Below are 25,543 nucleotides of genomic sequence, written 5' to 3'. Positions count from 1 at the left end.
AATTATTCGAATAGGCTTTAAATATTTTGATCTCTTGATTCTTCTATAAAAACAGATCATTGTTTATCAACTAAGGTGTACTCTCAAGTGTTTTCTAGCTGGACAGAGAATTGGAAAAGTGAAATATTCACAGATAATACATGAACTTTGAAATCATCTTTGGTTTTTCCCCCAGTGGTGTAATAAGTAGACAATGTTCTAAGGCACGATTTTGGCTATTACTTTAGTTCAGGTTCCAAAAAACAGTATGGTGTAACTTTCAAGCATAAATAAAAGGCTATTCCAGAGATATCAGTGTTTTCTATCTAGAATATTTAAACCTTGAGGTTATAAATAGGAGTGACCGTGCATGTACCAGTAATACCTCAGGTTAAGAGCTGACATTGGTTGGGCTTCTCTTTGACAATGGAGATAATGTTAAGTAAGTATCCACAAGCCATCTTTTCACATTTACCCTTTATAATCAAATAGCAATCTACTAATCTTCAGTTAGTTTTATTTTGAGATGGTAAGATAATCAGCCAGGTGTATGTTGTTCAGGTGTTCTTCCATCTTGAAGTAAGAGTAAATCATCATAACAGATAAATACTACAATTGTCACTAGTCAGTGATTGAAAATCACCTTGGTACTAGAAGCAGTCAGAACTAATGGTGGTTTTCTAATGGATGCAGGCAATTGTGGACACAGTGGACAATCTTCTGAGACCTGAAGCTTTGGAATCCTGGAAACACATGAATTCTTCTGAACAAGCTCACACAGCAACAATGTTACTTGACACATTGGAAGAAGGAGCTTTTGTCCTGGCTGACAATCTTGTAGAACCAACGAGGGTCTCGATGCCTACAGAAAATATCGGTAAGTGAATACATTGTCAGGATTAATTTTGATTTAGAAGATAAATGTTTAAGAGAACCATGCTTCCTTTCTGAATCTGTTCTTTCCCAGGGCCAGACTTCTCTTTCATCAAATTATTATTGATCACACTTCATAAAATTAATGCAAAAGCCAAAATCTGTCTATATCTTCTAAAAGTTGGTTTTATGTAGGGTTTCTGCCCACCCCACCCCCAACTGAAAAATCATTAAAGGAAAGAAGCTTAGAGTACTTAAATGCCAGAATATGGATTGCGTAAGTAATGAAAGTACTTGCTACGGAACTGTGGCAAATGCTTTTCCATTTTATGTAATATGTTCCTAATGAATTTAAATTGCTTTCTGGAATGTGTTCTCCAAATCAAATATTTTAGGCACACAGAATTTGAGCCAAATGTTTATACTAAACACAACCGCCTTCAGGTGAAAATGTGGTCAGTGAACTACATCTCCCATAATGCAGACTATCCATGCTTCATAGATTGCAAAATAGCTGCAGATAGTTTCGAAGCATTTAAATTTGGCATTTAAATGCTGTCCATGAGAGGTGGGAATTCACTTTTGATATTTGAAAAATTACAGTAAGTACAGTAAAATTATATTCATTTAGGCTTGGCTGATTTAGAATTGTTGGTTATTCAGAGAGGTTGAACTCAAGTGATATTTATAATATCTTTTAGTAAAGTAAAAGAGTTTCCCATGCAGTCAAGTGAAAAAAAAAGAAAAAAAAGCCAGAAGAGAACACAGACAACTCTTGCAGCAAAAGAGTGCATTGGCACAACAGGTACTGAATGAGGTATTGCCCTGTGGGACGCCCTATCTCATTGCCTAATTGTGCCTGCTTAAGTCATGGGAATTTGTATTCTAAAATGCAGAAAATAAAGGTGTATAGAATCAAATCACAATAACTGAATTTAAATTTAAAACCTCAAGTTTATTTTAAGTAGCTGAATTTTTAGAAAGAAAAAAACATTATGAAAATCATGTTTTTATGTACTATGAGCTTTAGGGATGATAAATAACTCAGTAACTTCAAATTAAATGAAGTCAAGATATGTAATTTGTCTGGCCATGATCTGGGATACCAGTCATAGGGAAAGTGGCACTCTACCATAGCTTTAGTAGTAATACAAAATGAAGAAAGCTCTCTCTTTCTGTCTAAACCTTTCATTATATTTGGCTAATTTATTAGCTGGTCTCATAAAATCTCTAGGATGTGCATTGAGCAATTCTTCTCAAATTTTCCCAGCAATGTACCTGTACGGATAAAAGAGTGTAAACTTGATCATCTTAGAGAGTGAATCATAGAAAATATTGTTTGAAGTGACATTTGTTTTCAAAATCTTCCAATCACTATCTTTTTAAACACCACCTGTTATTTCCCTCCTACACCCTCTCAAAGAGTGCAAGAATATTTGATGGGCCAGCGTGACGTGCTGTGCTCCCATGAGCTTCACATATACAGGATGTGCTGTTCTTCAATCTCTGAGATATTTCTACAGCAGCGTGAGACAGAGTCTGAAAATTTTAATGCCCACGAATATATTTTTTCTAATGCCTGTTTTTCAGAATTCTAAGGGATTAATCTTCACTCTGTTTTTTTAAAAAAATTTTAATTAAAACGGATTGGGTGCCCGGCTAGGTCAGTCAATAGAGCATGTGACTCTTGATCTTGGGGTTGTGAGTTTAAGCCCCACATTGGGTGTAGAGATTGCTTATAAAACTAAAATATCTTTACAAAAATTAAAAAAAAAACATTGTGGGTAAAGACTCTTATAGAATGTAGTACACATGTTACTGACTTCTCAAAAATAATGGCCTGAATTTACCATATGCGTGTAGATTACCCAAGAATTATCGGTATGAAAGTCATTTTACATTCTCTTGCATAGTTAGGTCTTTTTTGTTTGTTTGTTGCTAAAATATAATTTTGTGGCAAATACAGTCCATGATTTAGTATGAGGAAAGCATTTACCTTTTACCTAGGAATTGTTCTTTTTTTAGACATGAGGACTAAAATAGCTTATTATTCCTTTATATCCTCACTTTCCTGAAGTTCTTATCTAAATTTAGGGCATGGCTACACTATCTTAGGTTATTAAGACAATTTGATTTACTCCTTAGTGATTTCTGCTCGAATCCTTAGTTTAACTTCATTGTGTGATTTATCCTTAGAATACATGACCTCATAAAAATGGTACGATTATATCTGTCATAAATATATCTGATTATAGCTTTTTTAAGTCAACTTGGAGATAAAATCTATATATAATACAAGCAGTTGTCATATGTGTATAGTTGATGAGTTCCAACAAATGCACACTATGTGACCGACAGCATGGTCAACATTCTGTCACCTCAGAAGGGCCCTTTATTCTTCTCTAGCAGTAGATCTGCTCAAACCCCAGCCCCAGGTGACCACTGATCTGTTTTCTGTCACCATAATTTATTTTTGCCTTCTCTGAACCATTAGTTGAATGGCATCATATAATATGTACTCTTTTTGATCGTGCATTTTTACACAGAGTAGTGTTTTTGAGATTTGTCTGTGTTGGTAGGAGCATCTGTAGTTCAGTCCTTTTTGTTGCTGAGTAGTATTCCATTATAAGGAAACACCACTCTTTGTGTTTTCATTCTCTTATTAGGGGTTTACATTGTTTCCCCTTTTTCACTGTTACTTGTAAAGCTGCAGTTTTCCCAAGTCATTGTACCATTTCATACTCCTGACTGCTATGAGACTTTCCTCACTAACATTTAGGATTGTCAGTCCTTTTAATTTTAGCCATTCAAGTGGTTTGTAGTGTCATCTCATCTTAGTTCTATTTTGCATTTATAGACTCGCTGTGGTGCTTAGGGCTGATAACTATTCAACTCTTAAATGCTTATGGGTCGGTCATGCATGTATTTTTTGTTAAAGTGTCCATATAGTTTCCCCATTTCCTTCTTTTTTTTTTTTTTTAAAGACTTTATTTATTTATTTGACAGAGAGAGAGATCACAAGTAGGCAGAGAGGCAGGCAGAGAGAGAGAGGGGGAAGCAGGCTCCCTGCCGAGCAGAGAGCCTGATGCGGGGCTCGATCCCAGGACCCTGGAATCATGACCTGAGCTGAAAACAGAGGCTTTAACCCACTGAGCTACTCAGGTGCCCCAATTTCCCCATTTCTATTTGGGCTGTTTTTCTTCTTAATAGTGAGTTATGAAGATTCATAATATATCCCTTATATAGTAAGTCTTGCTGACTGTATGAACTGTGAATATTTACCCTCAGCATGTGACTTTTCTTTTTATTTTCTTAATGATGTCTTAAGAGGAGCAGAAGTTTCTCATGTTGCTAAAAAGTTATGCACCTTCCACAGCGTCTGGTTAATCCTATTTCACTTTTCCTCTCACCACTGTTTTTTAAAGCAAATTTTAACATCATATTATTACTCTAAATACCTTAATATGCATCCCATGCTTAAAAAACAGTAATGTCATTTTCACACATTTAAAGATTAACAAAAATAGGTTCAAAAGATAACAAAAATATGTCTAAATTTACTTCATTTTTGTAAATTTGTTAATACTTAATTTGTTTTGACCAGGATACAGACAAGTCCATGTAGTACATTTGATACATTGCTTGAGTCATTTCTCTCTACATCTTTTTTACCAACTTTTATCCTTTTTTTTGAAGAAATTGAGCAGATGATTTGTACTATGGAATTTCCCACATCCTGTATTTGGCTGTTTTCATCCCCATGTTACCATTTTACATGATTGATATGTACTGTAATTGGATCTAGAGGCTTGATCAGGTCAGGTTTAAGTTTGTTTCTTTGTTTATTTTCTCGAAATTTCTGTTGCATCCTGCAAAAGAGGCACATGTTAGGTTGTCTTTCTTTGTGATCCTATGATTGATTAGGTGATTTAGGTGTTACCAGCCTAATTCATTTATTATAAAATTCCATATCATTTATTTTCCCAGTGGGCTTAGCAGCCAATATGATTGTCAATTTAGGCTTAGTTATATTGTGGTAACAAAACCCCCAAAGTCACAGCATCTTTCAAGTGTGAAGGCTTATACTGCATGCTGCATCGCCACTGAGGTTTGGTTCCGGCTGTGCGACTGTCATCTTTAGTCAGCACCATATTGTTTGTACCTTGGATTCAGGCTGATGGAGCCTAGAATGCTGCAGGTCTTCTGGCAGACATCATAGATTTTCCTGTATGTTCTCTTTTCTTCCCCTCTTCTCTCATTGGAGCCATTACTCAGAAATGAATCTGAAAAGTACAAGGATAGAAAAATATATTAAAATACTATCTAAAGCATTGGTTGTGAGGGAGGCTTTCCTATCAATGAAGTGTATTCAGTGTCAGGAAATCTGTGGTACAAGGCATATATTATTTTAAGCATACAGAATATATAGATACAGAAAATATCATAAATAATTTGTATTCTAGTCACCCAATTGAACCACATCTTAGTATTGTACCATATTCGCTTCACATTTTGGGGAAAATAAGTAGTTATCGATAATGTGTAAATCCTCTGGGTCCCCTCTTTCTTGATCAGACCAAGAAGGGTGTAACCTTTCCTTAATAAGCTCCCCCCCCCAACTTGGTCTACAACTATGTACATTTAACAGTCGCTTTTTGCACTTTTAACATTAATGATTTCACACTATAGATGTGGTTGTATCATTGTTCCTTGTCATTATATTTTTATTCTTATGCATGTTAATATGTTCATCTCTAGTTAATTCTTTCGTTTGATCTAAGGTACATCACATTTATTTAACTATGCCAATGATAGGTTTTTTAGTGGCTTATGCTTTTTTGCTAATAATAAGGAAAACAGTGAAGGTTTTTGTATGTCTTTGTTCTCATGTGTATGTGCCTTTCTAGACATATATGGATATACACACCTAGAAATAGAATTTTTGAATGATGGAGCATGCCCATCTCCAACTTTATTAAATACTGCCAAGTTGCTCTCTAATATTGTTTAACAATTTACATCCTCACCTGTTAACGCCATTGTTCTCTCCCCATCAATCTCTTTGCTAAATAACACTTTGTTATTGACATAAATGTTATCGTTCTAATGGGTTAGAATTGATCACATTATTGTTTTAATTTGCAGTTCTCAGATTACTTAATGCCTTTATTGGTTATTTTAGACTTCTCTCCTGTGAATTTGTTCTCCACGACTTTGACGTATGCATCTGTTTCTTTGTAGTTCATGTGTTCTGGACACTAATTCTTTGCAGGCTGTATAGTTTGAAAATATTTATTCTGTGCATGCTTTCTCTTTTTTACTTTGTTTATGGTATCTTTTGTTTTACAGAATAATGAAGTCAAATTTATCAGTCTGTTCTCTTAGGGTAGGTGCTTTTGGGGTGTTATTAAGAAAGTTTCCTTTTTGGTGTCCTCAAGAAAATTTCTGTAACTTTTTAAATGATCTTATATAAGATTTCAGAAATGATAATATTTTGCCTTTTTATAATTGTGTTTTAATATATCTGGAAAGGAGTTTTGTTTGTGGTATGAAGGAAGAAATTAATTTGGTTTTTGTTTTCTGGGGTTTTTTGGGGATGATACATTGTTTCAGTACTTTTATTTTATAATTCTTTCCTTTTCCTAGTGGTTTGTAAGGCTATCTCTGTTGTTTCTATACATGTTAGAAGTGTGTTATGCATTGCTCCTTTTGTTTTTGTTTTAATAATATTGCTATCTGGTGAGTTCTTTCATTTCTGTTCCTGGAGGAATTGCCTTAGCTGCTTTTGGCATGTCTTCTCCATAAAGTCAGTCATCAAGTTCCACAATCTCAAAAAAATCTTTTTTTTTCTTACAAAAAGTGTTGTTGGAATTTTTATTAGAATTAGGCTGAAGAGAGGGAAACAAACTGTAAGAGACTCTTAACTATAGGGAACAAACTGAGGGTTGCTGGAGGAGAGGTGGGTGGGGGGTGAGTTAAATATGGATGATGGTCATTAAAGAGGACACTTGTGATTAGCCCTGGGTGTTTTATGTAAGTGATAAATCACTAAATTCTACTCTTGAAACCAGTATCACACTGTATGTTAACTAACTGGAATTTAAATAAAAATTTGAAGAAATTAAAAATAAAATAATATGTTAAAAAAAGAATTAGGCTGAGTTTGTAGGTTGATTTTGAAAGAAGTTTCACAGATTTATTTATCTGTTGAAGTCTCCCAAATAAGATCTCTTATAATTCTCCATTTGTTGTTAGGTCTTCTAATGACGTTCTGTATTTCTCATTAATGTCTTGCACTTATAAAAATCAGGTTTATTCTTAGATAACTCGCACTATTTGTTTTTATTGTAAAGTATCTTTTTTAAGGTTACATATTCTAATTGTCTGTTGCTCAGTGTATAGGATCACAGTTGTTTTTGCTGATTGCACCCTTGCTAAATTCTTTTACTTCCAATCATATGGAGGCTCTCTCAAAATTACTATGTAGTTAATTATATCTTCTGTAAATAAAAAGTTTGCTTTTTTCTTCAGTCTTTACACCTTTTTTTTCCTTTTTTCTTAAAAAAGAATTTTATTTATTTATTTGTGAGAGAGGACTAACAAAAGAGCATGAGCCCTCAAGGGTAGGAGTAGAGGCAGAGGGAGAAGCAGGTTCCCTGCTGAGCAGGGAGCCCAATAGGGGGCTCTATTCCAGGGCCCAGAGATCATCACCTGGGCTGAAGGCACACTTAACTGACACCTAATGCCACCCAGGTGTCATACAACTTTTTTCTTGAATTACTGCATTAGTTAGGTCTTCTAGTACAATGCTAATAAATAAAACCCCTAATAGGAAACTTCCTGACTTTAGAAAGAATGCTTCTTGATTTTTTTTACCATTGTTTGCCTGTAGATTTGGATAGATAAACTTCATCTGATAACAATACCTTTCCCCGGGCAAGAATTTTTTCTTTTCTTTTATTATTTTGTAAATTGTTTTTTAATTGAATTGGTTTTGAAGTTTGTTGAATTCTTTTGGTTAATAATTTTATTGTGTGCTTATTTCTTATTGTGTGCTATTTCTTAATTTGGTGAATTACATTAATATATTTTCTAATGCCCTTTAGACTTAAACTCAGTTTGTTAAAGATATTATACTTAGTGTCCGTATAATTTGTTAAATATTTTTACAACCTTTTAATAAGAGAATATTCTGTAATTTTTTCCTTATGCTGTCTTATGCATCAGGATTATACAAGTCTTATGAAATGAGTTGAAAAGCATTCTTTCTGTATTCTGGAACAGTTTTTTAAGATTGAGTATATATTTAGCTATTATTTTATTTTCTGTAATGGTGATAAACTGTTAGGGTTTTTCTTTTTTTTTCAGTTTTTTGTTTCTTGGAAGTTTTCCCTTTTGTCTGTTTTTAAATTTAGTTATTTATTGATATAAATTTATTGATTAATATGAAGTTGATTACTGATTCTCTACAATGATCTGTATTAATGATCCTTTTAAAATTCAAATTATTACTTTTTTTTGCTATAGATTTGATTTTTAAGCTTATGTAAATATACGTTGAATGAAATTAAAGTTTGATCAGAAATATTTGTTGAATGCAATTAACTCTTTGGGGGCACCTGGGTGGTTCAGTCAGTTCAGCATCTGTCTTTGACTCAGGTCATGATCTCAGGATCCTGGGATAGAGCCCCCACATCAGCTCCCTGCTCAGTGCAAAGTCTGCTTCTCCCTCTCCCTCTTGTTCTCAAATTAATAAATAAAATCTTTAAAAAGAAATTAACTCTTTGTACGTGTATGTCTATATTTGGAACTTTTCATGAAAACTCAAAAGATTTCAGTCTTTTACCCTGTCTTGTGTCTTGCTTTAAGAAAAGTTAGTAATTGGGAAAAAAAGAGAAAAGTTAATAACTGAGAGTTATTATTATTACACTCTTTCAGTGTAAAAAGAGTGAGGCATACATTAGATGTATATTTTTCTCTTTTCTTCCCCTACTTTTCCTTCTTCCCACACACATGGGGTCTGATACGATGAGTGGAGATCACCTACCTACCCACCTGCTTAATATTTCTAAGCGTAAACCAATAAAAAAAATATTTTAACCAGCTTCTGCAGCTTATAGAATTCTAAGATTTGTATAACTCTCATTATAAATTTGTATTTTAGGTGCTTGACATATGAAAATCTTACAATGTTGTGATTTCATAGATACAAAGAAATCTATGTGTAGTTTACACAACAAATTTATGAAAGATTTAGAAGGATAAATTATTATCCAAAAATTATTATAATAATATAAGTTCATATCTGTAAAAAGAAAGGGGGTGGATGAATTAATCATATCTCTGTGTGTGTGTGTGTGTGTGTGTGTGTGTACAAACACATATACACATATTTGTCTATGTATGGAAATAGCTATACAAAAATATATACCAGTAGAGTGAAGTTCAGAGAAAAATGTATGAACCGTATGTATTGAATTATTTAAAAAGTGTGTGTTACTTTAAAAATTCTAATATATGAAACTAATGAATTTTGTATATAATTCTTCTCATTTCATCAATAAAATGGCATAATCTTATTACTAATATAAAATAGTTGACTTTAGCAGAAACAATAGTACTTTTCCATTCTTTTAAAATATTATGTGAATATGATGAATATTGGTTAAAGTATTATAATCTTTATTGGAATTATAGTAGACATGTTTATGTTAATGTCTGTTAAATTATATGTGTGTGTGTGTGTGTGTGTGTGTGTGTATGTGTATGGAAAAAAAAGTCTAACAACATTCGTCTTGTTGATTAGGTAAATGTTCTTAGTGTTATATGTCACCTTGTTTCCCTTTCCATGAATTTTTGAACTTTGGAATAAAGTACAGTGGTTGATAAACTTTTGCTATAAAGGCCCAAATAATATATATCCTAGGCAACTACACCACATGGTCTGAGTTGCAAATGCTTACTGACATTGTAGCACCTAAGCAGCCATAAACAATGTGTAAATGAGCATACATGGATGTATTTTAGTAAAACTTTATTTACAAGAAAAGATGACAGGCCAGATTTGGCACACAGGGCCTGTTTTGCCCAACTTAAATATGTAAGCGTTTATAGTAGCTAGTGAGAATTAATGGGAGGTTTTAACATAATGCCAGACATTTTCTCATAAATTGTTGTGCTGTGCTGGTCTCACCATGTTTAGAAATTAGAGAAAATCAAGTATTGCAAAATTGAGCTATGCAATCTCATTATCTATTAAAATGTATCCTATGCAAAGAAATAAATGTATACATGTAATAAAGGCACTCAGATTTATGCTTCATATTTCGTTTTGTTATTGTCAAGGAGTGTTTATTGAAAAGTTATTTAATGTACAGAGCCAAAAAACTCATTTTGAAATAGGTTTGTTTATTTTCTATATAAATGAAACTTTGAAAGGTGTGCGCTTTCAGCTCATACACCATTTGTATTCCTAGGGTAAGTGTCTGGAATTAGTTGATGACAAAAGATACAAAACTATGAAAAAATGTTAAAATTATTATCTAAAAATTTTTAGAGTGGTCAAGGTTTTAGACCTCCTCAAGTAATTTAGTTCATGATTTTATTGAAATGTAACAGTAAAGTTTTGTAAGTAGAGAAAAAAGAAGCAGTGGTTTTCATGCAATTATCATTTGCCTCTTTGTAGTTTAAAGAATGCCCTTTTCTCCTTCCCCTCATCCAGTTCTGGAAGTTGCAGTACTCAGTACAGAAGGACAGGTCCAAGACTTTAAATTTCCTCTGGGCATCAAAGGCGCAGGCAGCTCAATCCAGCTCTCTGCAAATACTGTCAAACAGAACAGCAGGAATGGTAAGACGGAGCAGTCTTTTAAAAATTGACAGGTTTTTTGTTCATTTAAATCTATTAATCCTAAAATGCCAACTATTTGACTCCTAATGTAACAATGCTGCTTACCATTTAAAAGCAGATTTAAAATAATGCTTTACTCTTTCCCAAGAAACTTAATCTATTCAGAGCCCATAAGGACTTTTTTCCCTCTTATTCTTACTTGAATGTATTTTATTTTATTCATAAGCATATTTCCTGGAAAGGCATATGACTATTTTTACCTTCCTAGGGCTTGCAAAGTTGGTGTTCATCATTTACCGGAGTTTGGGACAGTTTCTTAGTACAGAAAATGCAACCATAAAACTGGGTGCTGACTTTATTGGTCGGAATAGCACGATTGCAGTGAATTCCCACGTCATTTCCGTTTCAATCAATAAAGAATCCAGCCGAGTCTACTTGACAGATCCTGTGCTTTTTACCCTGCCACACATTGATGTAAGTCATATGTGCTAATGAAATAGTGGAAGGTTATAAAGCCAGTGAGGAAGGAACGCAAAACTTGACATGCTGGGGATGGGGAGAGAGGGAATGGGGAGATGGCAGACAGGAGAGGAAAGACCTTTCCATTTGAATTTCAAATGTTGGATTAGGTCAGACATAAGTTTATTTAAGTCTGTGAACATAAAATTAAATGAGCCTGGTTCAGTGATTATTAGAACTTAAGTGTATTCTTAATGAAAGCTAATTCAGTAATCAACAGGAAAATGTAAATGACTGTAATTTGTTTTAGAATGAAAATTAACTCTTACCTTAACAGCAGGATAACCGAATGTTAACTGTTAGGACTCTGCCTTTTTAGTGTGGCAGACCTTTTGTTTTTGTTTTTGTTCTTTTTGACTTTACTGATCCTGTGTGACACAATTGTTATCAAGCATTAGGTTTTTAAAAAACTAGGCTTGAAGGCATGTGATTTCTTGGCCATGCCTTAGAATGAAGTTGGTAGTTAAATTACTGCACTGTGTTGGAAGATTGCAGAATTTTGGTTTCCATTGTAAGCAGAATGAATAAGTGCCTGCAGATAGCCAAGTGTATCTCCAGAATCGGCAAAGGAAAATAAATTCGTGCGGCCATTCTCTTATATCTGCTGCAGTTGGTTCACTCTCTTAAAAACCCTGGTGTTGCTAACATGTCACTTAGAATAAAAATGAGCCCCAAATCGATTTTAAAACACTTGATCCTTACAGAATTTTCTCAGGACAAATTCATGGGTCTCATTTTGTCAAAAAAGAAAAAAAAAATGATTCCAATGTACCATCAGTATGTAAAATCATAAGATGGAAATTGTAATTGTGTAAAATGGGTCTTTGGTAATTTGGAGTACACTTTAGAATGTTTCGGACTATAAAACCCCTTTTAAGTTAGATATCTGCCTTGTATAACATAGTCTACAATTTTGCTGATGAAAAACTTTATAGTCCGAAACATGCAAAGTTTAATCTAAATTACCTTTTACACATATTAAACAATTGCTATTGCCATCTTAGAGTGTAAAATCCTAATTTTATCTTGTCATTTTATTTCCCAGCCTGACAATTATTTCAATGCAAACTGCTCCTTCTGGAACTACTCAGAAAGAACTATGATGGGATATTGGTCTACACAGGGCTGCAAGCTGGTTGACACTAATAAAACCCGTACAACGTGTGCATGCAGCCACCTAACCAATTTTGCAATTCTCATGGCCCACAGGGAAATTGCAGTAAGTATTTGCACTTCTAATTAGTAGCAGAGAAAAACCTCAGGAGATTCAAAACAGCTTTATAATAGTCCCTTCTTTGGGTGCTTATCGTAACTAAAAAGCAAACAAAGTAGTGTGGATTTCTAAATGTCATTACACTGTCCGTATATTTTTTGAACGTCTTGGCACTCTATTTATTGCTACTTCTCAAAATCATGTGCTTTACAGACTCATTCTAAATTTTTCTCCTTTGGGCAGGTGTTTAGCAGAGGCAGTCGGGGGTTTAAAAAATGAATAGCGATGGGTCCTACAAAAGAGAGACTGAGGGCTCTAAAGTTTAACACGCTCTCTTCATCTGGAATGTTTGAATCTTGTTTTACAGCTTTTGTTTTAAGTTTTTCTCATAACTTTGCACAATGTGCAGAACTGCAGATTTTAAAGGTCAGGATAGTTTCTGGGATGTTTCTTCATATTCCTTTCTGTGATGAAGGGAATGATAGCCAGAAGATAAAAACATTTTAAGAAATAGAGCACGAAAACTCACAGGTCTGCTGTGTATTTGACTCTTAATATGTAAATAAATATCAAAACTCAAGGGGGAAATGAAAACTTAAAATTTTTTTGTTAGCCAGGAAAGTCATCAAGATATCAATTATTTTTAATCATAACTGAATATCCTTTATCCTATTATATAAATATCTGGATTTACGTAGTTAATTATTTCAGCCATTATTTTGAAATGATTGGATTCTTGCATTATTTTCCAGGTAAGATCTTCCACTTTCTTAGGTCATTCTTTGGATATAAGATAAGATAAGATTAATCTGTTATGTGATCAAGTTTTCATTTTAGCTTTGAGCCCTGTTTGAACACATAAGAATATTCATAGAGTTTGGTATTGAAAGATGAGCTACCATGTGTGAAAGCTATCTTAACCTTTAGTTGAAGCTATGCAGGAATACTAATGTTCCTCATACTATTTTTGTTTCAGTACAAAGATGGAGTTCACGAATTACTCCTTACAGTCATCACCTGGGTGGGAATTGTCATTTCCCTTGTTTGCCTGGCTATATGCATCTTCACCTTCTGCTTTTTCCGTGGTCTGCAGAGTGACCGCAATACTATTCACAAGAACCTTTGTATCAACCTTTTCATTGCGGAATTTATTTTCCTAATAGGCATTGACAAGACAAAATACATGGTAAGCACCCCTTCAGTTTATCGTCCTTGGATCTCTGACAATTACTATAACAGGTGTGAATCCACACACGATGCCTATATAGATATTTGATCTTGTAACAATAAAGTTGACAATGGCGATCTTGGCAGATAATTTGTAATAAAAGAGTAATCGTTAGGTATTATTATTATGAGCGAACTCATTTCTTGCATCAAGGTGTTTTGCATTTTTCTGGGTTTTTATTAAGACACGTAATTTGAATAGAAGAGTGCCTGGGACACTGAAATGAAAAGATCCTATTTTTACAGTTTTCATTTTGCTTACATAGTCATTCTGGTCAGTGACCATTTCTTCATCTTCTGAGCAATTTGTTCATCATCAGGAGGTCTCCGTGTCAGAAATAGTACTTAATCAGTAGTTAATGCTTTACCCTGTATTCATCTGCACCGGGATGAATTTTAAGAATGCTCTGCATATGACAGGAAAAGAATGTTAGGAATTAGATCCAGGGTATTCATCACTAAAGTGAATTTTTAAATTCTGTTACTGAAAAAATAAAAATAATATATTTGGAAACAATTGTTCTAAAGACATATGGAGCAAATAATCTATAAGTAGAATATTCAGATTTAATAGTGGGTCATTTTAGAAAAGAAATTAACGTATATTTTCTTATTTACACTTAATTTCACTAAAAATAGTTGGGTCTCACAGTGATGAAATTTCTAGGACACCTGCCATTATACTCTATTAAGCATTAAACTCTTCAAATTTGTCAGTGTTTAGAACTCATTTCCATTTGTTAAAAAAATTTTTTTTAAGAAACAGTTTACTCTAAATAATGTTGTATTTTAAAGACAATCATGAGCACTGTCAGTGAATATTGCATCATTTTGGGGTACTCTGCTTGTATTCATGTGTTCTCTCGGGTTTTTTGTTCTTTTCCTTTCTAGATTGCTTGTCCAATATTTGCAGGACTTTTACACTTTTTCTTTTTGGCCGCTTTTGCTTGGATGTGTCTAGAAGGTGTACAGCTCTACCTGATGTTGGTTGAAGTGTTTGAAAGTGAATATTCAAGGAAGAAATATTATTATGTCGCTGGTTACTTGTTTCCTGCCACCGTGGTTGGGGTTTCAGCTGCTATTGACTATAAGAGCTATGGAACAGAAAAAGCGTAAGTAATTGCAAGCGACCTGAGTGTTTTTCAAGTGAATAATTTTTTAAAGCCTGTTAGCTGTCAGTGAGGGTCCCTGACAGACTAAAATAGCATCTGAAAGCTTTATTGGTAAGAGAATGGGCATGCCGTGCACAAATTACAATCAAGTCTTTTGTAATTTTCTAGGTTCAGAGGATTTGTACTCTGGCGAGGCAGATTCTAAATTATGGACTTTTTTTTTTAACACAAAAGGTTGACCTGAAACAAATTGAAAAAGTAAATAACTTTTTGGCCTTAGAAAGATATTAAGTAAAAATTCTTCTGAACTTAAAGCATCTGACAGGTTTAACTACTCAGTTTTAACCTAATGCTTCATTAGCTCTCTTTGTGCAGCCGACCCTCTAGCTAACTCTCATTCTGAGTTGTGACAGTAGCACATTCCATCCCATATGTTCTACTTTGATAATATTTTGTCAGGCAGTTTAAAAGGATTAAAATAAGTCACTGTCTTTCATTTATAAAAAATATAGATATTTATGGAAAATGACAGAAGGTAGACATAGCCGTATTTGTAAGGCTTTTATTTGCTAGGAGCATGAATTTGCCTCCCAATTCTGCTTATATTTGCCTTTGATAAAATTAGTTATATAAAGATTCCTTGGACTAAAGAAAGCTTTTTGACTAAACAGATGATGAAAGACAAATAAAAAAAAAATCAGTGGGGATTCAATGTTATATGAAAAATGAACCACTAAGTAAAATCTGTCTTAATAAGTTTATGCATCATTTACTCTAATACTATATGAGTGCTATGCTTTTATTTTTTTTATCTCGTATTCATCCATTCCCAGTTGAGGTATTATATTTATGCTGTGCTGTTTTGAAACAGGCATAACAGCTGAATATTTTGTCTGTTTTGTTTCATAGGATTAAACACTGTCGCTCAGATATAGATCTGAAAGGTGAATTTTGAAGATAAGAACTTTAAAATGATGAGACCATTTGGAATATTGAGTTTCAAGTTTTCCTTAATATAGTCAGAGGTCTTAAGAATTAGGGATTGGGGTGTGGTGGGGTTTATTGTTTATCCCATACGAGCAGAATAATGAATGCCTTTACCAAATTTAAAATGAAATGAAAAACAGTAAGCTGAAGTAAATAATTACTACTCTTTACATCAAAGCCAACTCAGAATTATTAAAATTATTCTTACCCATGACAAATGAATTTTCAAAGGCAGATATAAAGATAATTTTGTTAGATTTTTAAGAATTCTATATTTTTGGTAATGTTGAGGATCCATTGAAGCTACTTAATACATACTCTTCTTTTCATAATAGTTGCTGGCTTCATGTTGATAACTATTTTATATGGAGTTTCATTGGACCAGTTACCTTCATTATTCTGGTAAGCAGACTCTGTTTTCCCTTCATTTTTAGCTTGCTGCTTTTGCAGTGCCACTGAAACAAAGATAACTGGTTTTATTTTTAATTTATATATGCATTCAAGGGTTTATAAACTTGTCTAACCTACAGGATAAAACTGCGTGTATACCTTAAATGTTATACCGTTATTGAGAGTTTATGTACTTGCTGATAGGTACTATTTCAAAAATACTTTTTCCTCTAAAAAATACTTTTCCTTGTCTAATTTAGTTTGCTACAATGCATGTCATAATCTAAAAAAAATGTGTAAACTATGTTTAGATTGCATGATTTGGGCCTAGTTTAATAATTAGAAAGGAATAACTGAAATGTATAGTGTATTTTGTTTATGGGTAGTGGAGTTTTTTGCTAAGAGTTGTAGTTCAGGAGTTTTGTCTCCAAAATCTGTAATATTAGCCCTGTATCAAGTTATGTGGCATTTATAAATTAAACGAATGCTTTGTGGAATTGAAAGAACATTAGCTTAATACTTATTATATTAATTTCCACATAATAATTTAGTGCTTTTAAATAAATGTCCACACCCTAAACTTTTTAGAACACAAAAAATTTTTTTAAGCTTAGATTAATAACTGAGTCTTAAATCAATTTTAAACTCATAAGAAATAAAGTTACTTTTCAAATGCCAAATAAAAATATTGGTCTTCAAGAAATCTTTTAAAAATAAATTGGTTGCCCATTAAATATAGTGACATAACGTGACATAAGGTGTTTTTTAACTGCTTACGTTACCATTAGTCAAATATTTGAAATATAGTTGAAATAAAAGGATGTAGCTAAAATATTTGGTTTTAGGTATTTAAAACTTTTCACTGAGTTTTAGCATTATGCTGTTATAGATAGATGCTACTGACCATTATAAGATTGAAAGGGAAACATAAGCAAGTTTAAATATTGCCTATATCTTTTAAATACCTATTTTAAGGACTTTTTTTTAAAGAAGTGATACATGTGAACTTATTAGGTTATTTCTGTATTTAACTAGTGTTTCATAAAATTGAGGGGAAAAAATGTAGTAGTTCAAGGAAACTTAAAACCACTTCAAATGTATGTACTTTTGTCCTTAAAATGAATTATACACTTACACAAAGCAAAATGAAAATTTGAGGTGAATGCCTGTATGAATCAAGCCAGTAAATCATTCTCAAGTCTTCCGAGGAAAGCTTATTTCTCATCAGAATTACTCAATCCAAATGATTACTCTAGTTTAGTTCTTGGTTTATTTAAGTTAACATAGCCTAAACCACTCTCAAATTAAATGGTAAACAGCTGAATTGAAGTGGCATGATCCTTAAAGACACACGTTTCTTTTTTTCCCCCTGAACCGTTAGCTAATCATATTGATAACTTTGAAAATTATAAAGACCATTTCAGAGATAATCTAGTCTAGAAAAGTATGTGTTAACTTCTGTTGTACTAGTTTTGTTTATTTCCATCTAAAAATAAATACTGACTTTAGAGTATTAAAATTTTTTTCACTTCTTTAGAGTATTAAAATTTCTTTCACTTGGAAAAAAAACATTAATGTTCACTCACATATACTCAGCTTCTAGTAAGAAAAGAAGTGAAGGACATTATATTGCCCATTTACAGTGTGAACCCTACTGTTATTTATTAGTTTTGTCATCATTGTTATCCTGTACACAATCATTTAGGTTGAAATGTGAAGGGCTTTAAAGAATAGTGTTCCCAACTTTAAGGGGGGGGAAAAAAAACAGCAAAAACCAAACCCAGCAAGTAGCTGTTTTGACAGTATAGATCCTAGGAGTCATTGTCCTGCAACTGCTTTGTCCTCTAATTTTCCCAACGCAGAGAGGCAAAGAGTGGTATAGAGGTATAAAACATCATGCATAACCTAAATTGAGATATATGATTGTTCAGCATGTTTGTTGAATGTTAATATATTTATAACACATACATCCTTGGGATGAGAAAGGATATTTAAAAGTCAATACAAACACAAATCTTAGTAATATAAATTCCATTATATACTACCCTTTTAAGGAGTACTCTTAAAACAAAAAGTACTCACTACAATTCCTGGAAAGGGATTGTGTTCCTTTTGGAATTTTGCATTTCCAACTTTTCTGAATTGAAGCCATTTAACTTAGTAACGTTAAGTAAGTGTATGTTTTTCATAACGTTCTATGAAGAAAAATAACATGCTATGGAAGATAAAACTTCTTGCTTCTGTATTTCTATAGACTGTCTTGCCTACAGGCACTAGAGTTATTATATCTATGAGAAAAGTGCTTGTAAGTAATGAGCAGTGGGAAACCATTAGTATGCCTGAAATGGTTTAATGAAAGCTTGGATCATGACACGTCAGGAGCTGTTCTTATCATTTGGACAGCTCCATCTGCATCGTTAATAATTAATTCAGTTCAGTAAGAGTTCAGCTCACACACTCATTTAGAAGTCTTCTTCAGAGAACACCTCTCTGGCTGCTAGTCCCAGGGAGAAATAGGCTTCTGCTCGGCTAACAGGAAAGATCTGGCGATACAAGTGCAGTTTAGAGTTGCATTTGCTAGGTAGCAAAAGCTCCAGGGAGGACAAAAAGGGTCAGAACATGTGCAGTTCAGTTAGGTTACTTCAGAGCGGTGTTTCTGTTCTTCTGTCTTATCATATCCATGTCAGCACTGCGAGCTGTGGAATGAATTTTAAGCTGCTAAGCTCAGACGGATGTGATTCAATTGAGCAGGTTGATGACTCTAAAACAAACGGTGTGCTTCCGCAATCGCTGGTTCCCTCTGCTTGTCTCCAAGTCCTTTGTATTTTCGTGTCCCCGGTATGGGTGGGTAGTTGGCTATGCCCTGTCATCAAGCAGCAAATTATACTGGCAGATTATCTATACTAGAACTCATGAAATTATTATTTTGAGATAAGTGAAAGAGTCTTATTTGTCATTACAAGAGAAGGAGTGCCCCATTTGGCAATTAGCTCTACTTAGCTGAATAGGAAAATCTGTTTCTTCTGAATTTGCCGTCTCTCTCACATAGAATTCTATTAAGAGATGCCTGTCTACCTATTTACCTATGTGTACACACATAAACACACACACAGCAGAAATAAAATCTGATTAATTCCTGGATGAGTTGCTTCATCTCTAAATTAATCATCAGTGTGGGCGTTAAGCTTGGTGGGTTGATATTTCGTATATAACAGTCCTACAGTTGTACTTACTAGTGACTTCTCTGTGAGTGATTGAGTCATGACATGCACTTTCCAGGTTCTTTGTATACAGAGTTGTAATTCCGTCTTTTTCCTTTCTCACTGATGCGTAAGACCTTCCAACCTATCCCCAAATATGTACTCTGTTTAAGGGTACTGGTATTTATGTTGGAAAGAAAGAAACAAAAAAACAACTGGCCAAAACGTGGTTGCATTGGAATTTGAGGGGAGAAGAGCAGCACTTGGATGATAGAGACATTCTTCTCTCCCTGGCTTTTTGCCTGCTTTCCAGGAAGAAATAGGAGAAATTCCTTTGATGGTTGGGATTTCTTTTATTTTTTAAATGCATACCAAATGCAGGAAAATAAATTGAGAGGAAATAAAAGTGAGGAGAAAGAGATCACTTACTCTAATTAGAAAGGAAAAAAAAAAGAAGCAGCAGCAGCAGCCCAGAAGTTTATGGCTGGAAAGAGCCATTTATGTTATGGTGAAAATGCAAAGAAGGAACAACTCAGATTTGCAGTCAGTAATTCATTTGAAACTAACTTCTTTTTGCCTGTAAGTGACTGTTTGGAATGATAGATTTAATCAAAGATATTTCTGTTTGCCCTTCAGTTTCTTGTTCTGATTCCCTTAGTTACATTTTAAGAGAACGGCAAAGAAGAAGAGAGGGAAGAAAATATTTTACTCTACAGAATCATGACTCTTATGAAGTGTATCACCTCCTGAAAAAGATCACAGCCAACAATATTTTTTCTATGAAAATATATATATATATTTTTAGCACTGGAGAGAAAGAAAGAACTCTAAAACTTCCTTTTAAAAATTTATTTACATTTCAGGATTTGTTCTATTTAATTCCAGAAAGCATTTTACTGTCATACATATTGGTGATAATATATTAAAATGTTCAATACCTAAATGACATAAGTATCTTTTTCATTTTTTTAGTAAGACTAATAAACACATTATCAGTGAAATTTTTAATGTGGATTTGGGGAAAAGAAAAGTACCTTGTGTTTAGCTTTTTATTTATTTATTTATTTTTTGCTGCTGTGTTTTATGGTTTATAGTATGTCTGGTGTACTTTTTTGCATAATTAGTTTTTCTTGAAATGATGGTATTTTTGTCCTGTTGAAGACACCATTGCTTCATTATTTGTATATTTTCAAGTTGTATTTCCAAGTCTAAATTAGTATAGGATTTAACTATAAATTTCTTGGCAACTTAAATTTTAGTGTGCTAATTACAATTCTTCTGTTCGGTTTTTTAAATTGGAGAAATCACAGATTTTCGTGAAACAATTTGAGTGCAAAAATCTTTCTGTGGTTTTATGATTATTTTTCTACTATTTTTAATTGTTTTTTAAAAGATTCTCTTTTAAAACATCTTTTGAAACATTCAATTCTACTATGTTAGAAACGACAGTCCTTTTTTGGACTCAATTATGAGTTTGTGTGATGTTTAGTTATGTGAGTGGAACACAAACAGGTTTGAGAAAACAGAACTAACTGTTAAACATACTGTTTGCCTACTGGGAGTAGGAGTGTGTGGACATTTTAGTCATTTGCTGATCATGGGATGGTAGTGTTTAACAAAGAAATAGAGAATTAGTTATTCTAGCAAGTCAGTCAGGTAGAAGTCATTTGAAGAGCACATCCCTTATGTTCAGAATTTCCTTGAGGCTGTATTTTATATATGAATTTATTATTTATCTTCAACTCACTCATCATCTCTGAGTGATTTCTAAAATGGATGACTCTTTCTAGACGTAGAATCTTTTTTTTTTTTTTTTTAATAAAAACTAGTATGTTTTTGCTTTGCTAGGAGAGACTCTTACTTTTCTCACCAGAATAAACCGGTTAATTCTATCTGTAAATTTGCTGGGCTATGGAGCCATCACAAAGCATATTGAATCCCAGCACTAATATTATAGCAGCCAAGTAATCTCTGGCAAGGTACTTAACATCTTAGAATGTAAACTGACTCTCCAAGTGCTTCCTGTTACCTCTGGACATAGGATTATTATAAGTGAACGTACTATATTTGTAACTAGAAGGAAGCACTAAACACATATATAATGTTAACAATTCCCAGTAGAGTGATAGGAGAGGAAGGAGAGAAGAGGTATCTATCTACCAGTCTGTTTGTTAAGGATTAAATAAGATAGGCTTTCTGTGTCGCATTCGACTTGGTTAATTCTCAGTCTTAAAAAAAGAAAGAAAGAAAGAAAGAATTTATTTATCATATTTATCATATTTATTAATTTTATTTATCATATTTAAATTTAATTCTATTTATATTTAAATTTAATTCTGTTCTTCAGTGGGTAGACTCCATTTTCATTTCAGCTTTATTAGAAAATGTGTTAATTCTGAAGTAACTATTTTACTTCAGAATTTTAACGTGGTCGTCTTCATTGAAAAATGTTGGTATGTGTTCATCCTCAAGATTTCACGTTTTGTACTCCTTTTCTTTTCATAACATGATACCTTATACATCCACATTTTTCCAAATTTGCTTTCTTTATTTTCTTGTAGTTTTTACATTATACAATTTTACAAAGAAGTTGTATAACTTTTTTCCTTCCTGGAGTGTACTACCACTACTATTTATTCCTGAGGGGTTAATTAATATGCTTAGAAAGTGATGAACACCAAATTGTGGCCCTATATGTTTTACGAAATTGTGTAAGAAAAGGAAGGGGAAAGAAATAACCCAAGGTCCAGAATTACGGAATGAAAGAAAGAAATGGTTATATTATGACATTCAAAAAGAAGGGTCCAGAAGTTTAAAGGATTTTAACTCTGAATGTACAAGGCAGCTTTTTTTTCTTAAGAGTTGCATCAGCGTGTTTATTTGCATTTTGTTTTGTTTGTTTTTAGGATATTTGGAGTTCTTATTTGTAACCATTCTCTAATTTTACTAGTTAAGACCTACTGTTGCATAAAATAAAAAGTAAAAACACTGTTGACTTTTCCTTTAAAAAATTAGAGATGTACTGTACCATCATCTTTAGAAACTAAGTCAGCTATTTACTGTCCTATCAGAAGGATCTCCCTAACTTTTCAAAGGTAGAAATTGTATCTTATGTGCAATACAATAGGCACATTCTTGTATGGAGCAGTAACGTCAATACATATTTGTTGAATGAATTGCATTATATTGTAATATCTCTGAAAATGTAAAAATTTTATTTTATGTGACCACCTGGAATAATCATTAGGATATAAAGCTAGTGTTTCCACATATTTGTTTGCTTTTTCTCTGGACAAGTATTTTAATAAGTTAATTTTTAAGTAGGTGTTTTAAACAGAGAGTTTCTTTTGTTAATATTAAGTAATTAACATGGAACGATAGAATGCTATCTGCCAACACTTGCAAATTATACCCATTGACCTCATTTTATCCCTTAAGAGGAAATTCTACATCTAAGAGAAATAATAAGGCACAATTGACAAAATGAGTAATAAACAGCTTAGATGAAAGCCTTCACTGTGTTCCTAAACTCATCATTAGGAACGACTTGGAAATTTTATTTATTGCCCTATGTAATTTTTCCTAATTACAAAATCAGAAGTAGTGATGAATGAGTAAAACAGCATTATCACTTTATCAGATGGTATTGTGACTCAGTAAAAATGACGTCTTATTATAACAAAATTATGTTGAGTGTTTACCACCAAGGAATTGCTCTTGTCCCCATTTGTCCTTTCCTGAATACACCATTGGGGCTTGCACTGTCTAAGCCAAGTAAAGCTCACAAAATATAATTTTGTTTTGTCTTTTTAAAAGTAATAATCTGAAGTAAATAAAATGTCAAAGAAATCCAGGAGTGATCAGGCTTAGTTCTGTTTTTAGAACGTAAAAATGGAGCTGCCTTCCCTCTGTCCAGCATTCTGCTAGGTTTCTGTACAAGCAAATGTAAAATTGCAAACATTATCTCTCTTCAGTCAAAACATGTCTTTTCTTCTCAGTTCATGTTGACCTCCCAAGCTCATGTTGACTCATGTTGACCTCCCAAGCCTGCCTTCCTTATCTGGTTCCATCTTCCCTCTTTTTTGCTTTTGTTTGCACCTAGATTCTTTACACAGCTCAGTGTTTAGAGGGACTCAAAGCAGCCTTTCTTCAGAATTTACCTATGCCCATTCAACAGAGAGGCATAAGAACAAAAGGACTGATGGCTTTTAACAGTTTAGTAGCAAATATATACATATTTTAAAAGTTTGTCTTTCTGGAACTAATAAATATTTTTCATATATTTTTTCATAATTTTTCATATATTTTATTTCATTTGATTCTCACAATTACCTTACAAATAGATCATACAAATGTGATTATCCTTCTCTAATCAGTCAAAATCAAAAGCTAGACTCTCAGCTAAGTCTTAAGGTCCCAAATCCCGCAATTCTTGTAAGCTACATGATGTAAATGTCCCTTCTGAAGAATTCACTTCAGTGTTTCCCTTAGATGGCTTTTAGGCCCTGGAGTACCTCTAGCTAAAGAAACTAATTTGGATTTTCTAATTTATTTAATCATCACCACATGATGCTGATTTAATGAGGTTGTAATTTCATGTCAAATGATCTATTAAAAAAATCGATCATACATAGCTGGAGTATTTTTTATTTAGACTCAACTTGATCCTTGCCTATTAAAACTGAGTCAGTGAATGTCTACTATATACCCATGTCATTGGTATTTAGCTGCATTAACTCATTAAGTGTATTTGCAAAACTTGCTCATTTTTTTACTCTGTGGTTACAGTGGTCTAATTCTTTATTTGTTGTAACAGCTAAATATTATCTTCCTGGTGATCACCTTATGCAAAATGGTGAAGCACTCAAACACTTTGAAACCAGATTCTAGCAGGTTGGAAAACATTAAGTAAGTATATAGTATTTTAATTTTAGTGCTTGACAAACTAAGTGAAAGATACTCTCCACAGAGAATACATAAATGCTTTCCTTCAACTGTAGAAATTATTCAGAATGAAGTTTTACTGATCAAGGTTGAGTCTCACTGTTAACCATGTCACAGACATTGGTCAAAAATTAGATAATGATTTCTGTCTTGATCTAGAGCCAAGAAATTGTTTCAGTGGCTTTGTGGAAATTCCATATCACTGTAGCAATTTCATTTAAATTTAAAATGCAGTTCAAAGTGATGTTGCTGTTTGCATGGCTGATATGATGATATTAAGTTTGTTTTGTTAAATGACTTTTTTGATTTAAGGATTCTGAGCAGTTTCTACTTCTAATCTTGTTTTCCTAAGATAATTTACTCTATTACTATTGTTAATTGGAGATTATCTATTGTTTTTCATGATAATTAAAGAAATGTTTACTTTATTTCAATATTGAATAAAAACTACAATATCCTATCAATGGAAAATGCTATCTAATTAAATAATTGATAGCTGTTGATTCATTAAGTCATTTATGGAAGGATTTTCAGAGTTATCTTTTAGATATGAGTTAATTTAAAATTTGAGGAGGTATTATTCAAGTTGGTTATAATGGGATTGTGAAAAATATTTGTAATGTAAAAAATGGCAGATCTATAGTAAGGGTAATTTTTCTTTTAAAAAATTAGATGTTTTAGATAGGTTAGTGCCAGCTTCATTGCATGTTGCATGGTAAGAGAGAGAGCTAATCTTTAGCATCTCTCTCTTTTCTTCCTTTTCCTCTTTCTGTCTTCTCATCTACACCAGTAATTACCGTGTTTGTGATGGCTACTATAATACGGACTTACCTGGGTAAGGTAGAACCCTACATTAACAAATTTATGGCATGATTTATATTTTTTACAAATCCGTCAATATCATGAATTGCCCTTAATTTTTATAGTTATTTTGGAATATCTAATTTGCTATAGTATTTTAAAACTATAATATGCCTTTATTTTTTAATTGCTTGCCTCTGCATTTTGACTTTCTTAATTTTGACTAATTTATAAAATATATAAATGCTTTCTTATTACTTTCTATTTTAATTCTGTCTAATAATTTTGTTTCTCTTTTCTGCTTATAATGCTTTCTAGCTATGAAGATAATAAGCCATTTATCAAGTAAGATCATTAGTTAGACATGGAATGCACTGACTTTAAATCCTTTCCATTCCGTCCTATTTTCTACAGTTCTTTTCTCCTTAAGCTATTCATGATGAAATCTCTC

General features: G+C 32.9%; 1 protein-coding gene across 1 annotated transcript in view; it reads left to right on the top strand.

Moving 5' to 3' along the window:
- The window catches only part of ADGRL2 (adhesion G protein-coupled receptor L2), a 286,203-nt gene that overhangs the window by 248,722 nt on the left and 11,938 nt on the right, over positions 1–25,543 (top strand). The window contains exons 11-18 of the mRNA XM_080801458.1: positions 673–856; positions 10,574–10,699; positions 10,968–11,173; positions 12,264–12,437; positions 13,408–13,617; positions 14,550–14,770; positions 16,093–16,159; positions 24,164–24,255. Of these exons, the coding sequence (XP_080657584.1) occupies positions 673–856; positions 10,574–10,699; positions 10,968–11,173; positions 12,264–12,437; positions 13,408–13,617; positions 14,550–14,770; positions 16,093–16,159; positions 24,164–24,255 (1,280 nt within the window). The remainder of the gene's footprint in view (positions 1–672; positions 857–10,573; positions 10,700–10,967; positions 11,174–12,263; positions 12,438–13,407; positions 13,618–14,549; positions 14,771–16,092; positions 16,160–24,163; positions 24,256–25,543) is intronic.

This window comes from Martes martes (genome assembly GCF_963455335.1).
Source record: "Martes martes genome assembly, chromosome: 4".
NCBI classification, from domain to species: domain Eukaryota; kingdom Metazoa; phylum Chordata; class Mammalia; order Carnivora; family Mustelidae; genus Martes; species Martes martes.
The sequence above is the reverse complement of the archived record's forward strand: the minus strand, read 5'-3'. Positions and strand labels throughout refer to the sequence as shown.